The sequence below is a fragment of the Vulpes vulpes genome, chromosome 14 (genome assembly GCF_048418805.1).
Source record: "Vulpes vulpes isolate BD-2025 chromosome 14, VulVul3, whole genome shotgun sequence".
Classification (NCBI taxonomy): domain Eukaryota; kingdom Metazoa; phylum Chordata; class Mammalia; order Carnivora; family Canidae; genus Vulpes; species Vulpes vulpes.
Window position 1 is genome coordinate 106473140 of NC_132793.1, and position 18047 is coordinate 106491186.

General features: G+C 47.6%; 1 protein-coding gene across 2 annotated transcripts; it reads right to left on the reverse strand.

The window, feature by feature from the left end:
• Positions 1-405: 405 nt before the first annotated feature.
• Positions 406-17732, reverse strand: SKIC8 (SKI8 subunit of superkiller complex). 2 transcript variants are annotated; one of them, XM_025999907.2, is made up of 11 exons: positions 17613-17732; positions 15527-15576; positions 14691-14718; positions 13072-13177; positions 12538-12710; positions 5704-5852; positions 5441-5534; positions 4575-4668; positions 3175-3267; positions 2521-2599; positions 406-643 (listed from the first exon to the last, which is right to left on the reverse strand). In XM_025999907.2, exons 2-11 carry the CDS (start codon positions 15536-15538, stop codon positions 554-556), a joined length of 918 nt encoding a protein of 305 aa, XP_025855692.2. In that variant the 5' UTR covers positions 15539-15576; positions 17613-17732; the 3' UTR covers positions 406-553. The 2 variants fall into 2 exon arrangements, with proteins under 2 accessions (XP_025855692.2, XP_072593618.1); XM_072737517.1 differs by lacking the exon at positions 17613-17732 and adding an exon at positions 15760-15927.
• Positions 17733-18047: the final 315 nt, after the last annotated feature.

Genomic DNA, 18047 nt, shown 5'->3' on the forward strand with positions numbered 1-18047 from the left:
TATGGAGTCAGTAATAAAAAGCAACAAGCTTCAGAGTGTGAGCCATTTCCATGCAGACCCCGTTGAAGGGACACCAGCTTCTGGGGTATGGAGGTGGGGCTGGCACGTACGGACACCACAGGCAATACCCCCCTAAAGTCTAGGGTGCCATGTGGCAGGTGACATTCAGGGTACCAAACATGCCCAAATAGCAGAACTCCAGGACATTTCCCCCCTGAGCAAATACCCTGCTCCCTTCAGGCCTCCATTCAGAAGCTTCTGCAGGACGGATACCCCGAGGAGAAGCCTGCAGCCATCTCAGCTGGGAGGTTTGGGAGGTGCCCGGATCTCTGCATCTCTGGGGCAGATCCTCCTCCCACTCTCCTACCTGCCAACAGGGCAGGTCAAAGAGCCCAGAACGCAGTGTTTGTGTTATGAACACTTTATGTTAAAGTATGAACAGATACCATATCTACAAAATTTAAGCTTCTGTTCCAATAAACACTCTGTTTTGTTAAAGCTAGAGAGGTACGGAATGTCATGACCTGCACACCAGCCTGCGAGACTCTGGTGTTTACACGGGGCAATCATAGACGTGGATTTCCTGGTCATCACCCACGGACACAATCTTTGAGCCATTTCCATTGTACTTTACTCCCCAGACCTGTACATCAAAGAAAAAGAGAAAGCAAAGTTCTCATGCCTTCATTCTTCATGAGCAAACATCCTTCTCTATTCTCACTATACTGAATCTAGAAAAACAGTGAGATGGGGATGTTCTGGTGCTTTCTGAGCCAGTGCACTCCGGGGCTTTCCTTTAACCAGGCACCTTGCATTGCTACTATTTATCATCCCTCCCCTCCCATATTCCACAGTGTCATTTCTAAACCCAAATCAGGATATCTACAAACCTTTCCAGAGTTTCAGGATCTGGGGAGTGACCTAATGCTATGAAGCTGGTACCCATAGGACTGGTGCGGGCTCTCATTTGTGTTTCCAGAAAGAAGGCCCACAACTGCCCTGGGGGTACTGCTTACGGGGAAAAACTGCTCGTCACCTCACTCCTGTGCCCCCATGCCCAGCCCACAAGTCTCTGTTATCAGAGCCTCTGGAGCCTGTCTGTTTTCACAGCTGGACCAGTAGGCATCAAGGAGCCCTGGTTTTACTTGCTATGTTAAGTCAACGGTCACATCTCCTTCCTGACAAAACTGACTCTGAGTGGGGGTTCCAGCCCTGAGTCCAGTGCTTGCACCTGTTGGGCCGACAGCCTCACTTCCACCCAAACACTCCTGAGACCGCATCATACTCTGAGCCACATGCAGCCAGATTTACTCGCATATGAAATGTTGAAGTCCAGAGGTGAAATATCAAGATTAAATCCCCTCAACTTCATTAGCAGTAATTATTTCACATTAGATGTAAAGAAGCATAAACAATTATATTCACTTCAAACTGCATTCCAAAGAGGTCATCGGGGCTGCTGGTTGGCTCAGTTGGTAGAACATACGACTCCTAATCTTGGGGTCATGAGTTTGAGCCCCCGTAATGGGTGTACATATGCATTACTTGAAAAACAAAAATAAGATAAAAAACCTGGGATCTTCATAAAAACATTAAAAATATATTAAAAGTCAACTTTTTACTGCCATGGGCATTTTAAAAAGTGACTAGCTTCCTGAAACTTGCTACTCAAAGTGGTGGGGACCAGAAGCATGCGCCCCTCCTGGAGCTGGTTACACATGCAGAAGCCCAGGCCCCGTGCCAGACCTAATGAATGGAAGAACCCCAGGGATTCCTGATGCAGAGGAACTGCATCAGACCACCTTTTCCTTTCACATCCACACGGGCAAAGACAAAAAGTACCCTGGGAGAAAAGAGTCACCGCCTCATGTAAAAAGTGAAGCAAAGGGATGCCTGGGTGGCTCAGTGGTTGAGCGTCTGCCTTTGACTCAGGGTGTGATCCTGGAGTCCTGGGATCGAGTCCCGCATCGGGCTCCCTGCATGGAACCTGCTTCTCTCTCTGCCTGTGTCTCTGTCTCTCTCATGAATAAATAAAATCTTAAAAAAAAAAAAAAAAAAAAAGTGAAGTAAAAAGTTATTAATGTCACTAAAGCCAAAGAACCTGTTAAGAATTTATGGCTTTAAGTATGTTGAAAAAAATCACTTCTATGGCCAGCTCCAAAAATGACAAGAGCTGTGTGAGAAATGGGCACTTCTAAGGAAGGCCCTTCCTGGGCCAGTGGTGGCAGGCTGCACATGGAGAAGTGCTCCCGGCATGCCCTGGGCACCCTGCACTTTTCAAAGGCACCAAACGGCTGCGTGGCTGGTGCCGTGTTCCCTGGCCCTCAAAGGGACATCACGTCTCATGGCCTACCTAGCCGCCAGCCCATTCAATGTGTGCAGGATGCTGGCTGATGGACACTCAAGCAGGTCAAGCAGCAGGTCAGGAGAGGGGACAGGTGTCAGCAGTAGTCAGGTAAGGCTAGCACATCTGCAGGTCTAACCAAAGATAAAGGAACGTGAATGTGAAGTTTGCTGTACCTGATCCTGGTGATCGAAGAAGGTGTGAACACAGGTTCTTGTTCCAACATCCCAAACTTTCACACTTTTATCAGATGAACTGTGTAAAAAAGGGAATATCAGTTTCAAAACAGTTTGTATTCTGGTTTTAGGTTGGAAGGAATGTGACCAGAAACCCCACCATCCTTTGCTCCCCTATTCTGCCTAGTTGTGTGCACCGTGGCCGGCCTGAGCCCCACAGACACGTGTGCCTGTTCCAGGTTGGAGGAGGCCTGTGAAAGCCTCCCAACAAAGAGGCTGCCGTAACCTCTGTGCAATGCTAGTAAGCCAGCCATCTCCTTTCTTTACCGTGTGGGCTGCCCTGGGCCTGAACACCAGTTGTACACCGATTTATGTATTTTGAGTTACTGTTGGAACACAGGTATCCCTACAGCAACTGCATGTGGAAGCCTAGATTTATAAGGAAAAACTAAAAATTGAACTATTCTAAGAATTCACCTTTGTTCCAGCTAAGGACAACTACCTTCACAACTCAGGAAACCACTCACAAAACCAATGTAGAAAACAGTCTACCTGAATGAAAAAGGGTCGGACCATCTTCAAATTTTAAGGCAACTCACAAAGGACAGTCTTCATTTCCCCAGCATTTAAGAAATGGCTAAGAATCATAAGTACCTGGACACAAAGTGGGTGTCGTCAGGACAAAATGCAACATTCAGCACCCATGATGCATGGCCACTCAGCGTGCCAGCCAAATTGGCATGTTGTCTGAAATGGGAAAGTTTCAAACAAAATGGAAATGATACAAATTTTTACAGGAGCATTAGCACAAAATGTCTGAATTTCCCCCCATAACAGAGTAGGACCCACAGCAAGCTGAGAGCTTCACAGCCCAAAATCAAGAAGAAGAACCACAGGAGAAGAAACTAGCAGGGGGGCTGGCTGCCTGAGGACAGTAGCAGGCTGTTCCTGCCCGCACAGCCGGCACCCCTTCCACCAGGGAGCTAGTGCCTCTTGTCCAACGGAGCTGCTCATATTCACACTTTAGGACAGATGCAGCATGGACAGACCATTTTTAATCAAACTAAGAACAGACAGGTGTAATTACAAAAGCCATTTTTCACTTTCAGAAAAGTGAAATGCAATCAGCAAAGGCAGGAGAACAATCCTGAGGCCTGACTGCAGCGTGGCGAGGTCCCACCTGGGAGAACAGGCTGCAGCCGCACAGAACAGACCTGGGGGGGGGGTGTCCAAGGAGAGGCTCCTGCTCTGCACTTAGGGGAGACTAGTCACTAGACCCTCTGGAGCCTGAACTCCCTCTCCAGCTCTTGTTCAGAACATGCACTTCTGCCACCTTGCTGACATTTTGTCCTCCGTGTTCCTCCACCCCGGTGCAAACCCCCCAGAAAACCCTCACGAGCCCACATGAGAGCACACAGGTGGTCAGGGTTGTGGCACCCACTCATTGCTGGGGCACGGACCAGTATGTCCTGTGCACCCAGGGCACCAGAATACCATATTCGGAGGCCATGAGCCAGAGGCACATAGACCACATTGCTGAGTCCAAGCATCAAGAACACAAACACCCTCCAAGGGATGCTTGAGGGTGGAAAAGAACAGTGGGGAACCCTGGAGATATGGGCAGCGCACAGGCTTACAAGAGAGCTGTGACCTGAGGAGAATGATCACTCAACTCACTCCTACACCTGCAGTCAAACCACCAACAGCCCTGGGAGAGGCAGAAGAGTGCAGACTGGATGTTTGTGGTTCTGCCATCACTCTGCACCAGTGACCACCAGTGGTTCCACCTCCTTATCTGTACACACCTTACTTACCTGAAGGAAGTGAAAATCCATGAGCTCCACAGAGACAGGATAGCTGAAAACAGGCAGGAAGTGCCTGATTCTAGCAGGCAGCTTGTGACATTCTAAGTTCAAGGTCAGGAGTACTGACCGGGGAGCAATGCCCAGGGCCCTGCACACAAGCCCCCCTGGGCCCAGGACTCCTTCAAGCAGTGGGATGCAGGAAGGGCACTGATGCTGGGTGAGAAGCCTCGAGTCTCCATGATAACTTACACATCATAGATCTTGATGTAGCCATCATCTGATGCAGTGACCAGGAGCTGAGAATCCGGGGAGAATGTCAGGGAACGGATAGGCATAGCATGGCCTGAAATTCACAAAGGCCCCTGTCAATCTGGCAAATCACAGGTTCCCCACTGACAGTGAGTGTCCCTTTTAATGACCATAGTCACTGAGCCGCACTGCTTCTGTCAGAGGGTGGGGAGGGACTGCACAGGCTCTCCTGCTAGTGTTCCAGAAACATCCACATAACACAGGCCCCTCCTCCTGGATCCATTTCTCCTGGGTTCCTTCCCTCATCAGCTTGACCTCAGCATACATGGCTGGTCTGCTATCGACACGGACAAACGAGGAAGTATACATGCTGATCCATACGGATGGGCTACAGGATGCTGTTTCCTACTGCATCTCGTATTGTATGGTAAATGGTAAACTAAGCAGGCCCCGTATTTGCTTGGTCAGAATTGCAACTAGTAGGAAGAGCAGAGTGGAAGCCTCCCTCCCAACCATGCTGTGAAGCCGCAGTGCAAGGCACAGGTACTGTGCATTCATCCACCTTCAGGTTTTTGACAAAAAGTCGTTCTTAATCACAACGTTCTGCAGAACCAAACGGGACAGAAAGGAAACACTCACATGACTGAGATACACGGACACATAAACAAGTGAGTGTTCACCAGAAGAAGCACGTCCAGGTTCTACTGGATGACCAAACTAGGACCTGGAGGCATTTCAGATTTCCAACCGAGATCACTCTTTTGCAAACGTAAAACTCATTTGTCATTTAGTAACATTTTAATAAAAGACTAATTCCTCCTTGGTGATCTGATAACCCACTTTACACAAAACAAAATGAGCCATACCTTCCAGCGTGTGCAGAAGTTTTCCAGTTGCAATATCAAAAATATTGATGATCCCATCTATGGCTCCACTGGCCAGATATTTCCCATCAGGGCTCTGTGCAGAGAACATTCGGAGGACATCTGAGACTCTGCGGGGCTAAGCCGTCCCCACCAAACACAAGCAGAGCTGCTACTACAGGCTGTGCCAGCCAGACAGCGGCGGTCACAAGCTGCAAGCGCATAAAGTAGAGTTGGGGAGAGAAGAGAGAGCAAGGGTTCCTTACATATGCAATACTAAGAATGAATTTTCCTCTCGTGTCCAGAGAATATTCCTTTTTCCCACTTTCCACACCAAAAATGTTCACTTTCCCCACATGAGTTCCTGTGGCCAGATACTGGGAATCAGGAGAAAAGGCCAAAGTCCAGGCATCCACTGAACAGAAAAAAAGAAGGAAAAAAATACAGTGAGAAAAAGTGTGACCTTAAGTTTTAAAACTTTTACAATTTTGCCAAAAGATAGTTTTTAAAAATTAGAAACAATGTCCTGATTCAAAAACCTATGCGTGAAGTTGCTAATTCTTTACCAATTTAGTTTATGGGTTTTTAAAATTTTTGATAAAAACAGGATAATACCAAGTGTCAACAAGGATGTGAAGAAACCAAAATCCTCATGTACTGGTGGAAACAAAATGGTGCAGCCATTCTGAAGAACAGTTAAACAGTTTTCTTTTTAAAAATGTTAATCACCGGGACACCTGGGTGGCTCAGCGGTTGAGCGCACCTTTGGCTCAGGGTGTGATCCCAGGGTCCCAGGATCAAGTCCCACATCAGGCTCCCTGCATGGAGCCTGCTTCTCCCTCTGCCTATGTCTCTGCTTCTCTGTCTCTCATGAATAAATAAATAAGATCTTAAAAAAAAAATGTTAATCATCTGGCACTCATCAGGACACGTAGCCTCCTTTACCCCTATCACCTGTGCACAGAGGTGCCCCCACCACACCCCCACACCCCCGCTGGTGACCAGCAGTGTGTCCTCTGCAGTTCAGTTTGTTTCTTGGTTTGTGTTTCTTTTTCTCTTCTTTGTTCGTTTGCTTTGTTTCTTAAATTCCACATGAGTGAAACCATATGGTAATTGTCTTTCTCTGACTGACTCATTTCACTCAGCATAATACCCTCCAGTTCCATCCACAACAATGTAAATGGTAGATGTTCATCCTTTCTGATGGCTGAGTAATATTCCGTTGTATATATAGACCACATCTTTATTAATTCCATCTGTCGAAGAACATCTGGCTCCTTCCACAGTTTGGCTATTGTGGACATTGCTGCTATGAACATTGGGGTGCAGATGTTCCGGCGTTTCACTACATCTGTATCTTTGGGGTAAATACCTAGTAATGCAATTGCTGAGCCATTGGGTATCTCTATTTTTAACTTCTTGAGGAACCTCCACACTGTTTTCCAGAGTGGCTGCACCAGGTTGCATTCCCACCAATAGTGTAAGAGGGTTCCCCTTTCTGCACATCCTTGACATGTTTCCTGTCTTGTTAATTTTAGCTATTCTCTCTGGTGTATAGTGGTACCTCATGGTGGTTTTGATTTGTGTTTCCCTGATAGCAAGTGATGTGGAGCATTTTTCCATGTGTCTGTTGGCCATTTGTATGTCATCTTTGGAGAAATACCTGTTCATGTCTTCTGCTCATTTTGTAACTGGATTGTTTTTTGGGTATTGAGTTTTAGAAGTTCTTTATAGATCTGGGATACCAGCCCTTTATCTGAGATGTCATTTGCATATATCTTCTCCTATTCTGTAGGTTGTCTTTTAGTTTTGGTGACGGTTTCCTTTGCTGTGCAAACCTTTTTATCTTCATGAAGTCCCAAGAGTTCAATTTTGCTTCTGTTTCCTTTGCATTCATAAATGTATCTAGTAAGAAGGTGCTACAGCCAATGTCACAAAGGTTGTTGCCTGTGTTCTCTAGGATTTTGGTCTCACATTTAGGTCTTTCAACCATTTTGAGTTTATCTTTGTGGTGTAAGAAAATGGTCCGGTTTCATTTTTCTACATGTGGCTGTCCAATTTTCCCACACCATTTACTGAAGAGACTGTCTTTTTTCCATTCGATATTCTTTCCTGCTTTGTTGAATATTGATCAAAGAGTTGAGGGTCCATTTCTCTATTCTATTCCATTGATCTATGTGTCTGTTTTTGTGCCAGGACCATATAGTCTCGATGATTACAGCTTTGTAATAAGGCTTGAAGTTTGGAATCGTGAGGACTCTGGTTTTGCTTTGCTTTTTCAAGGTTGCTTTGGCTTTTAGGGGTCTTTTGTGTTTCCAAACAAATTTTACAATTTTAGGATTGTTTGTTCTAAATCTGTGAAAAATGCTGTTCGTATTTTGATAGGGATTGCATTGAATGTGTAGATTCCTCTGGGTATCACAGACATTTTAACAATTTTATTCTTCCAATTCATGAGCATGGGATGTTTTTCCATTTCTTTGCATCCTCTCAATTTCTTTCATCAGTGTTTTATAGTTTTCAGAGTACAGATCCTTTACCTTTTTGGTTAGGAAAATTCATAGGTATCTTACTGGTTATGATACAATTGTAAATGGGACTGTTTTAACAGTTTGACAGTTTCTTAAATGAAAACAAACTTACCAGAATATCCTGCAATTCCACTCCTGGGTATCTAACCCAGGAGAAATGAAAACACATATTCACACAAAAACTTGTGCACAGATGTTCATAGCACTGTAGTTTTTACATAGTAAAAATTTGGAAAGCATCCACATGTCCATCAAGTGGTTGGTGCAAGAACAAAATAAGGAACTGCTGATACATGCTACAATGTGGAGGAACCTTGCAAATGTGATGCTACAGAAAGAACGAAGACGTAGAAGACAATACAATTCCACCTACACAACATTTTTCAGAAAGGCAACATTTTTCCACCTACAGAAATGAGGAGCAGATCAGTGGCTGCCTGAGGCTGAAGGTGGAGGAGACTGACTCTATATGGACACAAGGGTATTTTCTAAGGCCTGGAACCGCAGTGGTGACCATACAACCCCAGAGATTTACTAAGACTCACAGAACCAAACACAGAGGGCTACCTTTACATTGCAATTATACAAGTGAGAGCTTATCTCAATAAAGCTATACTAGGGACGCCTGGGTGGCTTGGCGGTTGAGCATCTGCCTTTGGCTCAGGGCATGATACAGGGTATCAGAATCGAGTCCCACATCGGGCTTTCTGCATGGAGCCTGCTTCTGCCTCTACCTATGTCTCTGCCTCTCTCTCTCTGAGTCTCTCATGGATTAAATAAATAAAATCTTAAAAAAAAAAAAAGCTATAACTAAATCAAGATGTCCTACCACAAATACTCTTCTGTTAAACTAGAATATGACAAAGTATTTACCACAAATCAACAAGAACTGGAAAGAGGCACTGCTGCTTTTAGAAAAACCACCTAGTTTCTAAGTTACACCATTCAGCTTAGTTCATTTCAAGAGCTCTCTTCCAGTGTGATTTGTGCATCACACTACTTCCTCAGCCGGACCGGGGAGGGGGGGGGGGGGTCGTCCTCTGGACTCCCCTGGGGCAGGGGCAAGTAATGATTTCTATCTGGGAACACGCCACTGGTGGTAGTCTAGCATTTATTTTCTGAGCTACTCAGAACCACTTCAGAGGCCATCCCAAAGACCTCTAGGGGCCTTTGGGGTCAGGGGTTGGAGGCCAGTTGCTACCTAGTTGCTCACTGTCTGCCTGTCCCTTTGCCCAAATGCACTCTTGTAGAGGAACACACCCCAATTCTTGCCACCCTGCCCTGACACATCAGTGCTTGTCAGATCAAAGGGAAAGCAGAGAAAGGCTCCCTCCCAAGTCTCTGTCCTCATTCCTGGGAAGAGCTCACATACAGCAGGCCCTTCCCAGCCCACAGGACTGAGGAGAGGCTGCTGTGAGCTGACACATGGCAGATGGCAGGTCCCAGCAGAGAGGGCTCAGCACCATCTCCCATGGTTTGGTTTTCTTTTTTTAAGAGTTTATTTATTTACTCGAGAGAGACAGAGAGAGAGAGAGCGAGCGAGCGAGACAGGCAGGCAGAGACACAGGCAGAGGGAGAAGCAGGCTTCATGCAGGGAGTCTAATGTGGGACTGGATCCCGGTACTCTAGGATCACGCCCTAGGCCAGCGCTAAACCGCCGAGCCACCCAAGGATCCCCTATCCCAAGGTTTTTTAAAACAAAAATCTCGGGTAGCCCTGGTGGTGCAGTGGTTTAGTGCCGCCTGCAGCCTAGGGTGTGATCCTGAGGACCTGGGATCAAGTCCCACGTCAGGCTCCCTGCATGGAGCCTGCTTCTCCCTCTGCCTGTGTCTCTGCCCCGCCCCCCGCCCGAATAAATAAATAAATCTTAAAATAAATAAATAAATAAATAAATAAATAAATAAATAAAACAAAAATCTCTTGCAAATTTCAACACACATATTCAAAGGGGTAATAATTTAGTTCTGTCACTTTTCTCATGAAATGTTCATTTTTAAAAGGAAATTAACTTCAAGAATGCTCAATTTTTTAAGAAAAGATTTATTTATTCATGAAAGACACAGACAGAAAGGCAGAGGCATAGACAGAGGCAGAAGCCCCATGCAGGGAGCCCAATGCAGGACTCGATCCCGGGACTGCAGGATCACACCCTGAGCCAAAGGCAGGTGCTCAACCGCTAAGCCACCCAGGCGTCCCATGAGAATGCCCAATTAACCAAGATCTGAAAAAGCTTTTATAATCAATCTCTCAAATAGCTGTTTTTAATCTCTTTACTAATAAATAACTAGAATTTATTATAACAAGATTATGCTTACTTATTCCTATTGTAATTTAGCTGTTTATTTATTTATTTATTAAAGGTTTATTTATTCATTTATTCATGACAGACAGAGAGAGAGAGAGAGAGAGACACAGGCAGAGGAAGAAGCAGGTTCCATGCCAGGAACCCAATGCGGGACCCGATCCTGTGTCTCCAGGATCGTGCCCTGGGCCATAGGCAGGCGCTAAACCGCTGAGCCACCCAGGGATCCCCATAATTTAGCTGTTTACAGAAATAATGGTTACTAGAAAATCTGCTTTGAATTCCTTTCAGTTTGGTAAAATATTTCTAAATATTTTTATATTTCCCTGTTAGCTGGTTTATGATATAAAATTTTTAGCATCAAATATCCTGATGCTCAAAATTGAAGGGATTTTTGTTCCCACATTCTAAGCCTATAATTTCTGCACAAAAGGTATCTATCATAATCATTAAGCTCCACCTTGTCACTGGGAGCAGCTCCTTACTCATGGGGGTCCTGCCTGTCTGAGGGCATGGATGCCTATCCCAAGTGTCCAGTGCAGGGAGCACAGCTGCCTTGTTCATGAGGCTCTCACCTGTGTCCTCACTGCCATCCACATCCTTACATTCCCCGGGATCAGGGAATTTCTCTTTCCCTTTTCCCTGTTATTTGTGGTGGTCCACATCCTCCATGTATTTTCAAGACAGGTACAACGTATGTGTTGGTGTCCCCACACTCATGAGCAGTGTGAGCCTTCGCAAGGCTCAGTTGCTCTTCAGCTATCAACAGCAGCACCTGCTTTTACTACCCAAGTACCTGCTGTGCCACAACCAGATTCCTGTCCAAAGAGAAAGTAAATCTAACCCCTTGACGAATCTCTGGACCTTGTTTCTTTCCCAACAGGACCCTTTCCACAAGCACTTGACACACACAGAACCGACACCCAATTGTTTAGGGCACTGGGTGTCAGGGAAGGCAAGCTGGGTACAGACTCATCCTCTCCCTTGAAACCAAGCCAGTACTCATCTCTCCAAGTGCAGTGCACCCAGGACCACAAGATCAGTTCACTGCCCTCAGCATCACAGGTCTGGGGAAGGCTTCGGTGCCCAAGGTAAAAAGGCAGTAACACATCTGCCTCCTCCTCCTCTTCGGGGCTCTTTGTCTTCATAGGCTTTGGGGGATGGTCTGGAGCCTCAAGTCCTCCATGAGCGATGTCAGCAGGTAAGAATACAGGCAAAGACAATCACCTGGGAAGTCAGTGTCTGAGTAGCTTTTTCCAAATACATATCCAGCCCACACCCTGATGATTGCTCAGGGTGTGGGCATGCGTATTCTTTAGAAAAGCTCTAGCGGTAAGTACCATAAACATGAACTATTGCTTCTGAGGGGAAATGCACTCAGTCCCCAAATAATCTAGCTTCCCTATAAACTGTGGGACTATTATTCTTTCCAATATAAAGACAGCCTGTATTGGCTACTGAGCATAACCACTGGGAGGCAAGTCCACCTGGGGCTCCAATCAAGGGAATTATGTTCAGGAAACACTGAAGTAACTTTTCTGTAGCCAACCCTCGAAGGGTGTACCAGAGAGGCAAGTAGCTCTGTGCTCTCTGGGGGTCATGACCCATTCTGGCCAGACAGCCTCTGGTCGTGAATGCTATGCAGTCATTTACAAGCAGACTGAAGGCTACAAGGAATTCTGAGATGTCGTGTGGTTGTTCCACGTTAAACCATCCTCTGAAACCATTAATTCCTTTCCCCCAGATATTTATCAATGCTGATGGACAAGATTATGCTGTCCTATGGTATTTTAAAAAAAAAGAAATGTTATTCTAGCAGTTTCATGTCAAATGCTGGGAATCGGGCACTGTAATCATAATTCATAGAGGTTACCATGATACAGATTTAAGACAACACAATACTTTATACTGAAGACTTCTATTAGCCATTGCATGTCAAATCAGACTATGGCAAACACAGAACCTCTGGACCATCCAAATCCACAGCCCCAAATTGACAATTCTAAAATCTAAAACCTCTGAAAACTCTGAGGTTTTTAATAGGCTTAGTACTAAAATTTACTTGGCAGTAAAACCTGACCTAATGGATGTAGAAACACTGTTTAGTTGCTGAGACATTAATGCTTGGAGGGCACCCCTCCCAAAGCTATTACGTAACATACAGTTCATGCACCCATGTTAATTAGCCCCTCAAATCCAAAAACTTCTAAACTACAGGTGTGGAAAGGGGTTGTGTCTATTATCTTCCTGACAAGTAAAGCTCTTACCTGGTCCTGCATCTATAGATTTTATCTGTTTGCCATTATCCAAGTCCCAGAGACGAATATGAGCGTCAAGAGAACTGGATGCAGCGATGGGCAGCGTATGGCTGATGTCCACAGACACCACGCCCAGTTGATGTCCCTCTAGACTCCACTGTAGGTCCAGTCTCTCATCACACCTGCAGTGGGGGACAGAAAAATGGGTTTTTGCACAACAGGCTGTACCAGTGCCTGAAATTCTAGGCCCCCATGACCTGCCCCCTCCCATTACCAATAGTCTGTAAAATGCAGACTTGGAGTGGAACCCACAGGCATGAAACACCAAGGGAAGCCAAGTTTTAACTGTGGGGCTTTTTTTTTTTTTCTTAAAGTATAGGCCTTAACATTGAATAAGGGGAAAACGTAGGCTGCCTTTTTATACCATCAGACTGCTACTGCTTTCTTGCCTAGGAAACACGACTCTCCTGATTGCACTTTGGGAGTCCATAAGCAAAACTGTGAACCCCAATTTCCAAAGCCATAAGGGGAGAGGGCACTCACCACTTCCAGACTTTCACCAGGTCATCCAGGGACCCCGTAACCACCGTCTCAGAGTTTTCTTTCTTGTTTGTCCCCCAGGCAACCGACCAAATGGCATCATCATGGGCTAGAATTAGAAAGCACTTCATTTAAGTCTTCCTGCAATGTCTAAATCGCACAGGCTGAAATGAAGCAGAAATGCTGCTCCGACAACTCCAAGCTCACAGCCACCTGCTTTAACTGTCTTGCCAAGTGCTTTCCCATCAGTTTCTGTCAGAACTGCAGAGGGACACACGAACACTGGACATTCTGAAAAAGCCTCTTGTCCCAAATCACAGGTTTACCTGGTAGGGAGGGAGTACCAGAGCCATCTATGTCCTTTCCACTTTAGCACACTGCCTGCCTGTGTCACCTGGTTAGAACCAGGGAAACCAGTGGGAAGCCCCTCACCTTCCAAAGACCTAAACTTGGTAAAACTGGTGCCTCAAGGATCCTTGGCAACCAGTAGGCAGTTCAAGTGCAAATAATACAGGTCTGAGAACAAATATCAAGATGCTTGAGCTCTCCAACACAAATGTCTCTTAGGCTTCATCAATCAGTAACTACATTAATTTTATATAATATTATCTCAATTAACCACAACAACCCTATGAAGGGTTAATATCCTCATCCTACAGACAAGGAATCAGAGGCTTAGGGAAGCACAGTAACTCACTCAAAGTCAAAAGCTAAGAAGCACCAGAACTGGGATTTAAATTCAAGCTCTGCTGACTAAAGTCCAGCTTAAATTCCAAGTCCACCAACTGCATATCTGGTGGCCTTCCCTGTCAGGTCTGCAGACCTGGCACAGGTCCAGGGATGTGGCAAGTGCACAAAGAGGCTTTATTCACGCCTTGTAGCAATGATCAAGGAATACCTTCCCAAGACGTATCAGGGCTGTGAACGGCTGTGGCCTCAGTGACAATGCCCACCTGAGTCTAGCCCGCTAGCTCGCCACCTGGAAGGCATTAGCAGCATGCCAGGTAGTTGAAGGTAGTTGATGGCATGCCTGACTAGTTAGTTACCCATCTGAGCTAACTTGAAGAATGCGTTTGGCTTTAACTTCAGCCTATCTAAACATCAGTTACCTAGAGTGGAAGAGCTTTTACAATGCCTTTCCACAGGTTCCTCCCGGCTTTGCTCAGCCCTTCCAGGTGTGGTGAAGAAACGGGGCACGTGAGAAGCCCAGCGTCCTGGCAAGCTGTGTCCCAGACTACACTGACTGTTCCCCATTCCCATCCCACCTCAGCTACTGCTGCACAGCACCCAGCCCATCCTCCACTTCTACTAAGGGTCACGGTCTGAAGGGGGGAACCATCGTAAAGGCCCCAAGGCATGTTCAGAGGCTCTAAGGTTCCCCTTCATCACCCTGGCTACTGGGAAGCTCAGAGCTTCATCTTTCTCAGGTGGGAAAGCTTCCCTCAGCCTGCAGCTTCCCAGTCTATTCTGTGACCCCTGCTTTTTCTTTCTAGTTAGTTGTTTGTTTCTGTTGCTGTTTGCTTGTAAATATGTGTTTTCAGCTGCCCCTGCCATCTCTTGTGAATGTCAGTTCAGCCCTCCTAACACCAGGGACAACAATTCTCACAGGTGAGGCTGCTTACCTTGTTCTTGTTTGAAGAGAATACTGTACTAAAAAAGAAGAGATGTCACATTAAACCAACAGTCAGACTTCAGAGGTATCCCCTCCCTCCCTAAAACACCCGCCCCCGGACCCAGTTGACCACACATCCCCCACTGTAAGCTACTCTGCCATCCTCACCCTGCCCATCCTTCCAAGCTCCCTGATTCCTGCTCATGCCAGACATGCAGACTCAACTACTACACCAGAAAAAAAATCAGTTCTTGCAGAAACTGTCCTCTCCTCACCCACTGCTAGGAGACTGATAAATCCTGTGCATTCCCAACTATGATCACCAGGAGACTCTGCATCCGGGTTCCAGCATAATTTTTGCAGTTGTACAAAACCACATAGTCTGCTAACCTGTTATCATTGTCTCTAATCTTATGATAAAAATTTCCCCATTTCTGATTTTTGTTTCTTGTTTTTGAGGACTTTTTTTTTTCTTTTAATTAAGGATGCTCTACGCCCAACATGGGGCTTGAACTCACAACCCTGAGATCAAGAGTCGCAGGCTCTAGTGACCGAGCCAGCTGGGTGCCCCTGAGTATGAATTTTCCCCAATCCCTCTGGAAACTGTGGAAATATTTCGATAGGTGAAATCCTCCTCCTGCTGGTGTTGTGCAGCTTATCGTGCCCCCAACTGTCTGGTGATTTGGGCTCAGGGTCACCCAGCACTTTATTTATTTTTTCCACCCAGGACTTTAAAAGCAGAGCAGGAGCAGATGCTAGTTTCCTGACTACATACCCAGACCACATCCTGGGCTTCCACCTGCCAAAGGAACCAAGTGTTATTCTTCCCGTCCCCATAGGCCTTACCTGGTTGGTCATTTCCTCAACCAAGGAGGAAGGCTACAGGCCAGACAGTTCTGTGGAGACATCAGGGCTTCAGTATGGGGGTGTCATCAGGACAGAGGGGGATATGGGATAGGGCAACCCTCTGCCAGAGCCGCCCTGACATTCTTCAGTGGATCAGCCCCAAGAACCCCTCCACAAGCCCAGCTGGGTGCTACCACCTTCCTTCCCCCTTGGAGCCCAGGGACTCCACTCACATATGCCCCATGCCAAGTCTGACTAGAGGGACTGGTCTCCACTGCTTGCTGCTCTTCAGGTAAAACCATAGGTCCTGCCCACTTGAGCCAACGGGCATGTGAATGAGGTCCACAGCTGCAGACACACATCTCCCAAAATCTTCAAGGACTCAGCTAAGCACAGACTCACTGTAAAAATAGACTTATTTATTTTCTCAGGCTGCAAGGACTCTTGGACTCTTTGTATTCTGTAAGTATGGACCCTCTAGCAGCCTGGTGAAGCCTAAAGCCCCTTCTCAGAGCTTTTAGACGCACGGGGACTACAAAGGGAACCAAGTACACTCAATGCTGGTTGCTTGAGACTCTTCCATTCTCGGAAGGACTAGGAACACCAAACTAGCTAATACTGACCCCACTGTTTCTAGAAGAAATACTGGGTAGGGTCCTGCAAGCTGATTGTAACATTTTTGTCAACCGATCGATACATAAGTTCCTATGCTAACCCCTCAGTAGTGAACTCACTGCCAACAGCACCCTAATTCAAACCTCACAGAAGCTTACTGAACACTCGCATTTTCTCTGTACACACCTCACAGCCTGGCACTGAGGAACCTACCACTTAGCACTGTGTTGGAGGCTATTTTAACGGTGATGTCGCCAACAAAAAGCACAAAAATGCAAAAATCATGACACTGAATAGACTGAAAAAAAGGACCTTTGTCAATGCAAGAAGGCAGCGGCACCTTGTTCAGCCACAGCTGAAAACATGGCAAGCGACTCAAATTTTTCACCACCCTGCACATGTCCACAAAAGACCACAAAAGCTCTGCAAGTATGGATTCTGGGATGACAAATCAAGTTTAGCGGGTAGGCAAACTTGCAAACACAGAATCTGAGAATAACCAAGATGAACTGCACACCTAAAAAAGTTTTACCAAAATATGAAAATCAAAGTTGTGATAGCGCAGTACATGTGACTCTTCATCAGCCGGTGAGGTGACAAGGTCCAGCAGCACTTCTGGTAACCGCTGTCCTTTCAGAGTTTGATGAGCTTTCACAACATCCGAGGATTGGGGAATATCTATGATTTACTACTGCGGACAAAGTCACGCTGTTGCTACTGGGGTTTGTTGCCTACCTTCAAACTTGGAGGAAATGCTAAATTTCCATCAAAATGCAGGTTTTCTTCTCATCCACACTCGTGCCCCCTTGATTCCATCCAGGGACAGAGGAGATGGAACCACTAAGGCCACTAGGAAGGTTTCCCAAGGCTAATAGGTAAACGCTTTCTAACTAACCCTCCTCTGTGTCGTGTGAAGTCCGTTGTGGCCCAAGTGCAGGGTCCTGCCCGGGGCGGGGAGGCAAGGGGAGCGGGCGCGGGCTCTCCGCGGCCCCGTTACCACGTCCACCCTGTGACTGCCCCAGAGGGCTCACGGAAGCCCCCTCGCCCCCCGCCCCGCCCCAGCACCGGCAGCAGATGAGTGCACGCCTCGGGGCCCGGGGCCATCTCTGCCCCCTCCCCGGGTCCATGCCGGCTCCGTCACTCAGGTCGGTGACCCCGCGCTCCACGGGGCCGGCGGTGAGCAGAGGCCGGTCGCTGCCTGCAGCCGCCGGGGACGGGGGGCTCGCTCGCGGGAGGACTCCGCGGCCCGAGCCCCGGAGCACGGCCCTCTGCCACCCCTCCCGCAGAGGCAGAAGCGCCCCTTCCAGCCGGCACAGAACGTTCCAGGACGTCCTCCCAGGCCCCGCGCACCCACACGCAGCCAGGGCGGAGGCATCACAGGGGCCTCCGACGCACCCTCGCTTCCCCGCTGCCGGCCCCGCTGCCCCGGAGACTCCTACCCCAGCCCCAACCGCCGGGCACGTCCACTCACCGCCGCCCTGCCGGCTGCACAGCCGCCACACTTGTGACGTGCGGCTCGCAGCGACCGCGTCGCGCAGCTATGAGCTGGAGGGGCGGGGCACCTGGTAGCCCCGCCCCTCCGCCCCAGGGCGCAGGCGCGCGCCGCAGCGCCCCCTACCGCCGCGCGGCCGCGCTGCCCCCAGCGCCCGCCCTGGGCTCCGGGCTCCTGGCTCCCGCGTCCTGGGCGTCCGCGGAGCTTCTCCTCCGCCTGACCACCTCTGAGGCCCTGTTGCTGAAGGAAACGGCCGTGACGTAGTATTGTTTTTCAAACTGAAAGTCACAACCGGTGTGTGCGACAGGTCTAGATTTCCTAGGTTGTGACCAGCATTTCCCCCACCCCCAGGTCATTCCGGGACCCCAAGCGAGGGCCTCTCGGGCTCAACACTTCTCACCTAGCAAATGGGGT

Coding starts and splice junctions, on each gene's coding strand:
- SKIC8 (XM_025999907.2), bottom strand. Junction 4,669..5,440: donor ACTTCTGCACACGCTGGAAG/GTATGGCTCATT, acceptor TGTGAATTTCAG/GCCATGCTATGCCTATCCGT. Junction 2,600..3,174: donor GACACCCACTTTGTGTCCAG/GTACTTATGATT, acceptor TTTTTTACACAG/TTCATCTGATAAAAGTGTGA.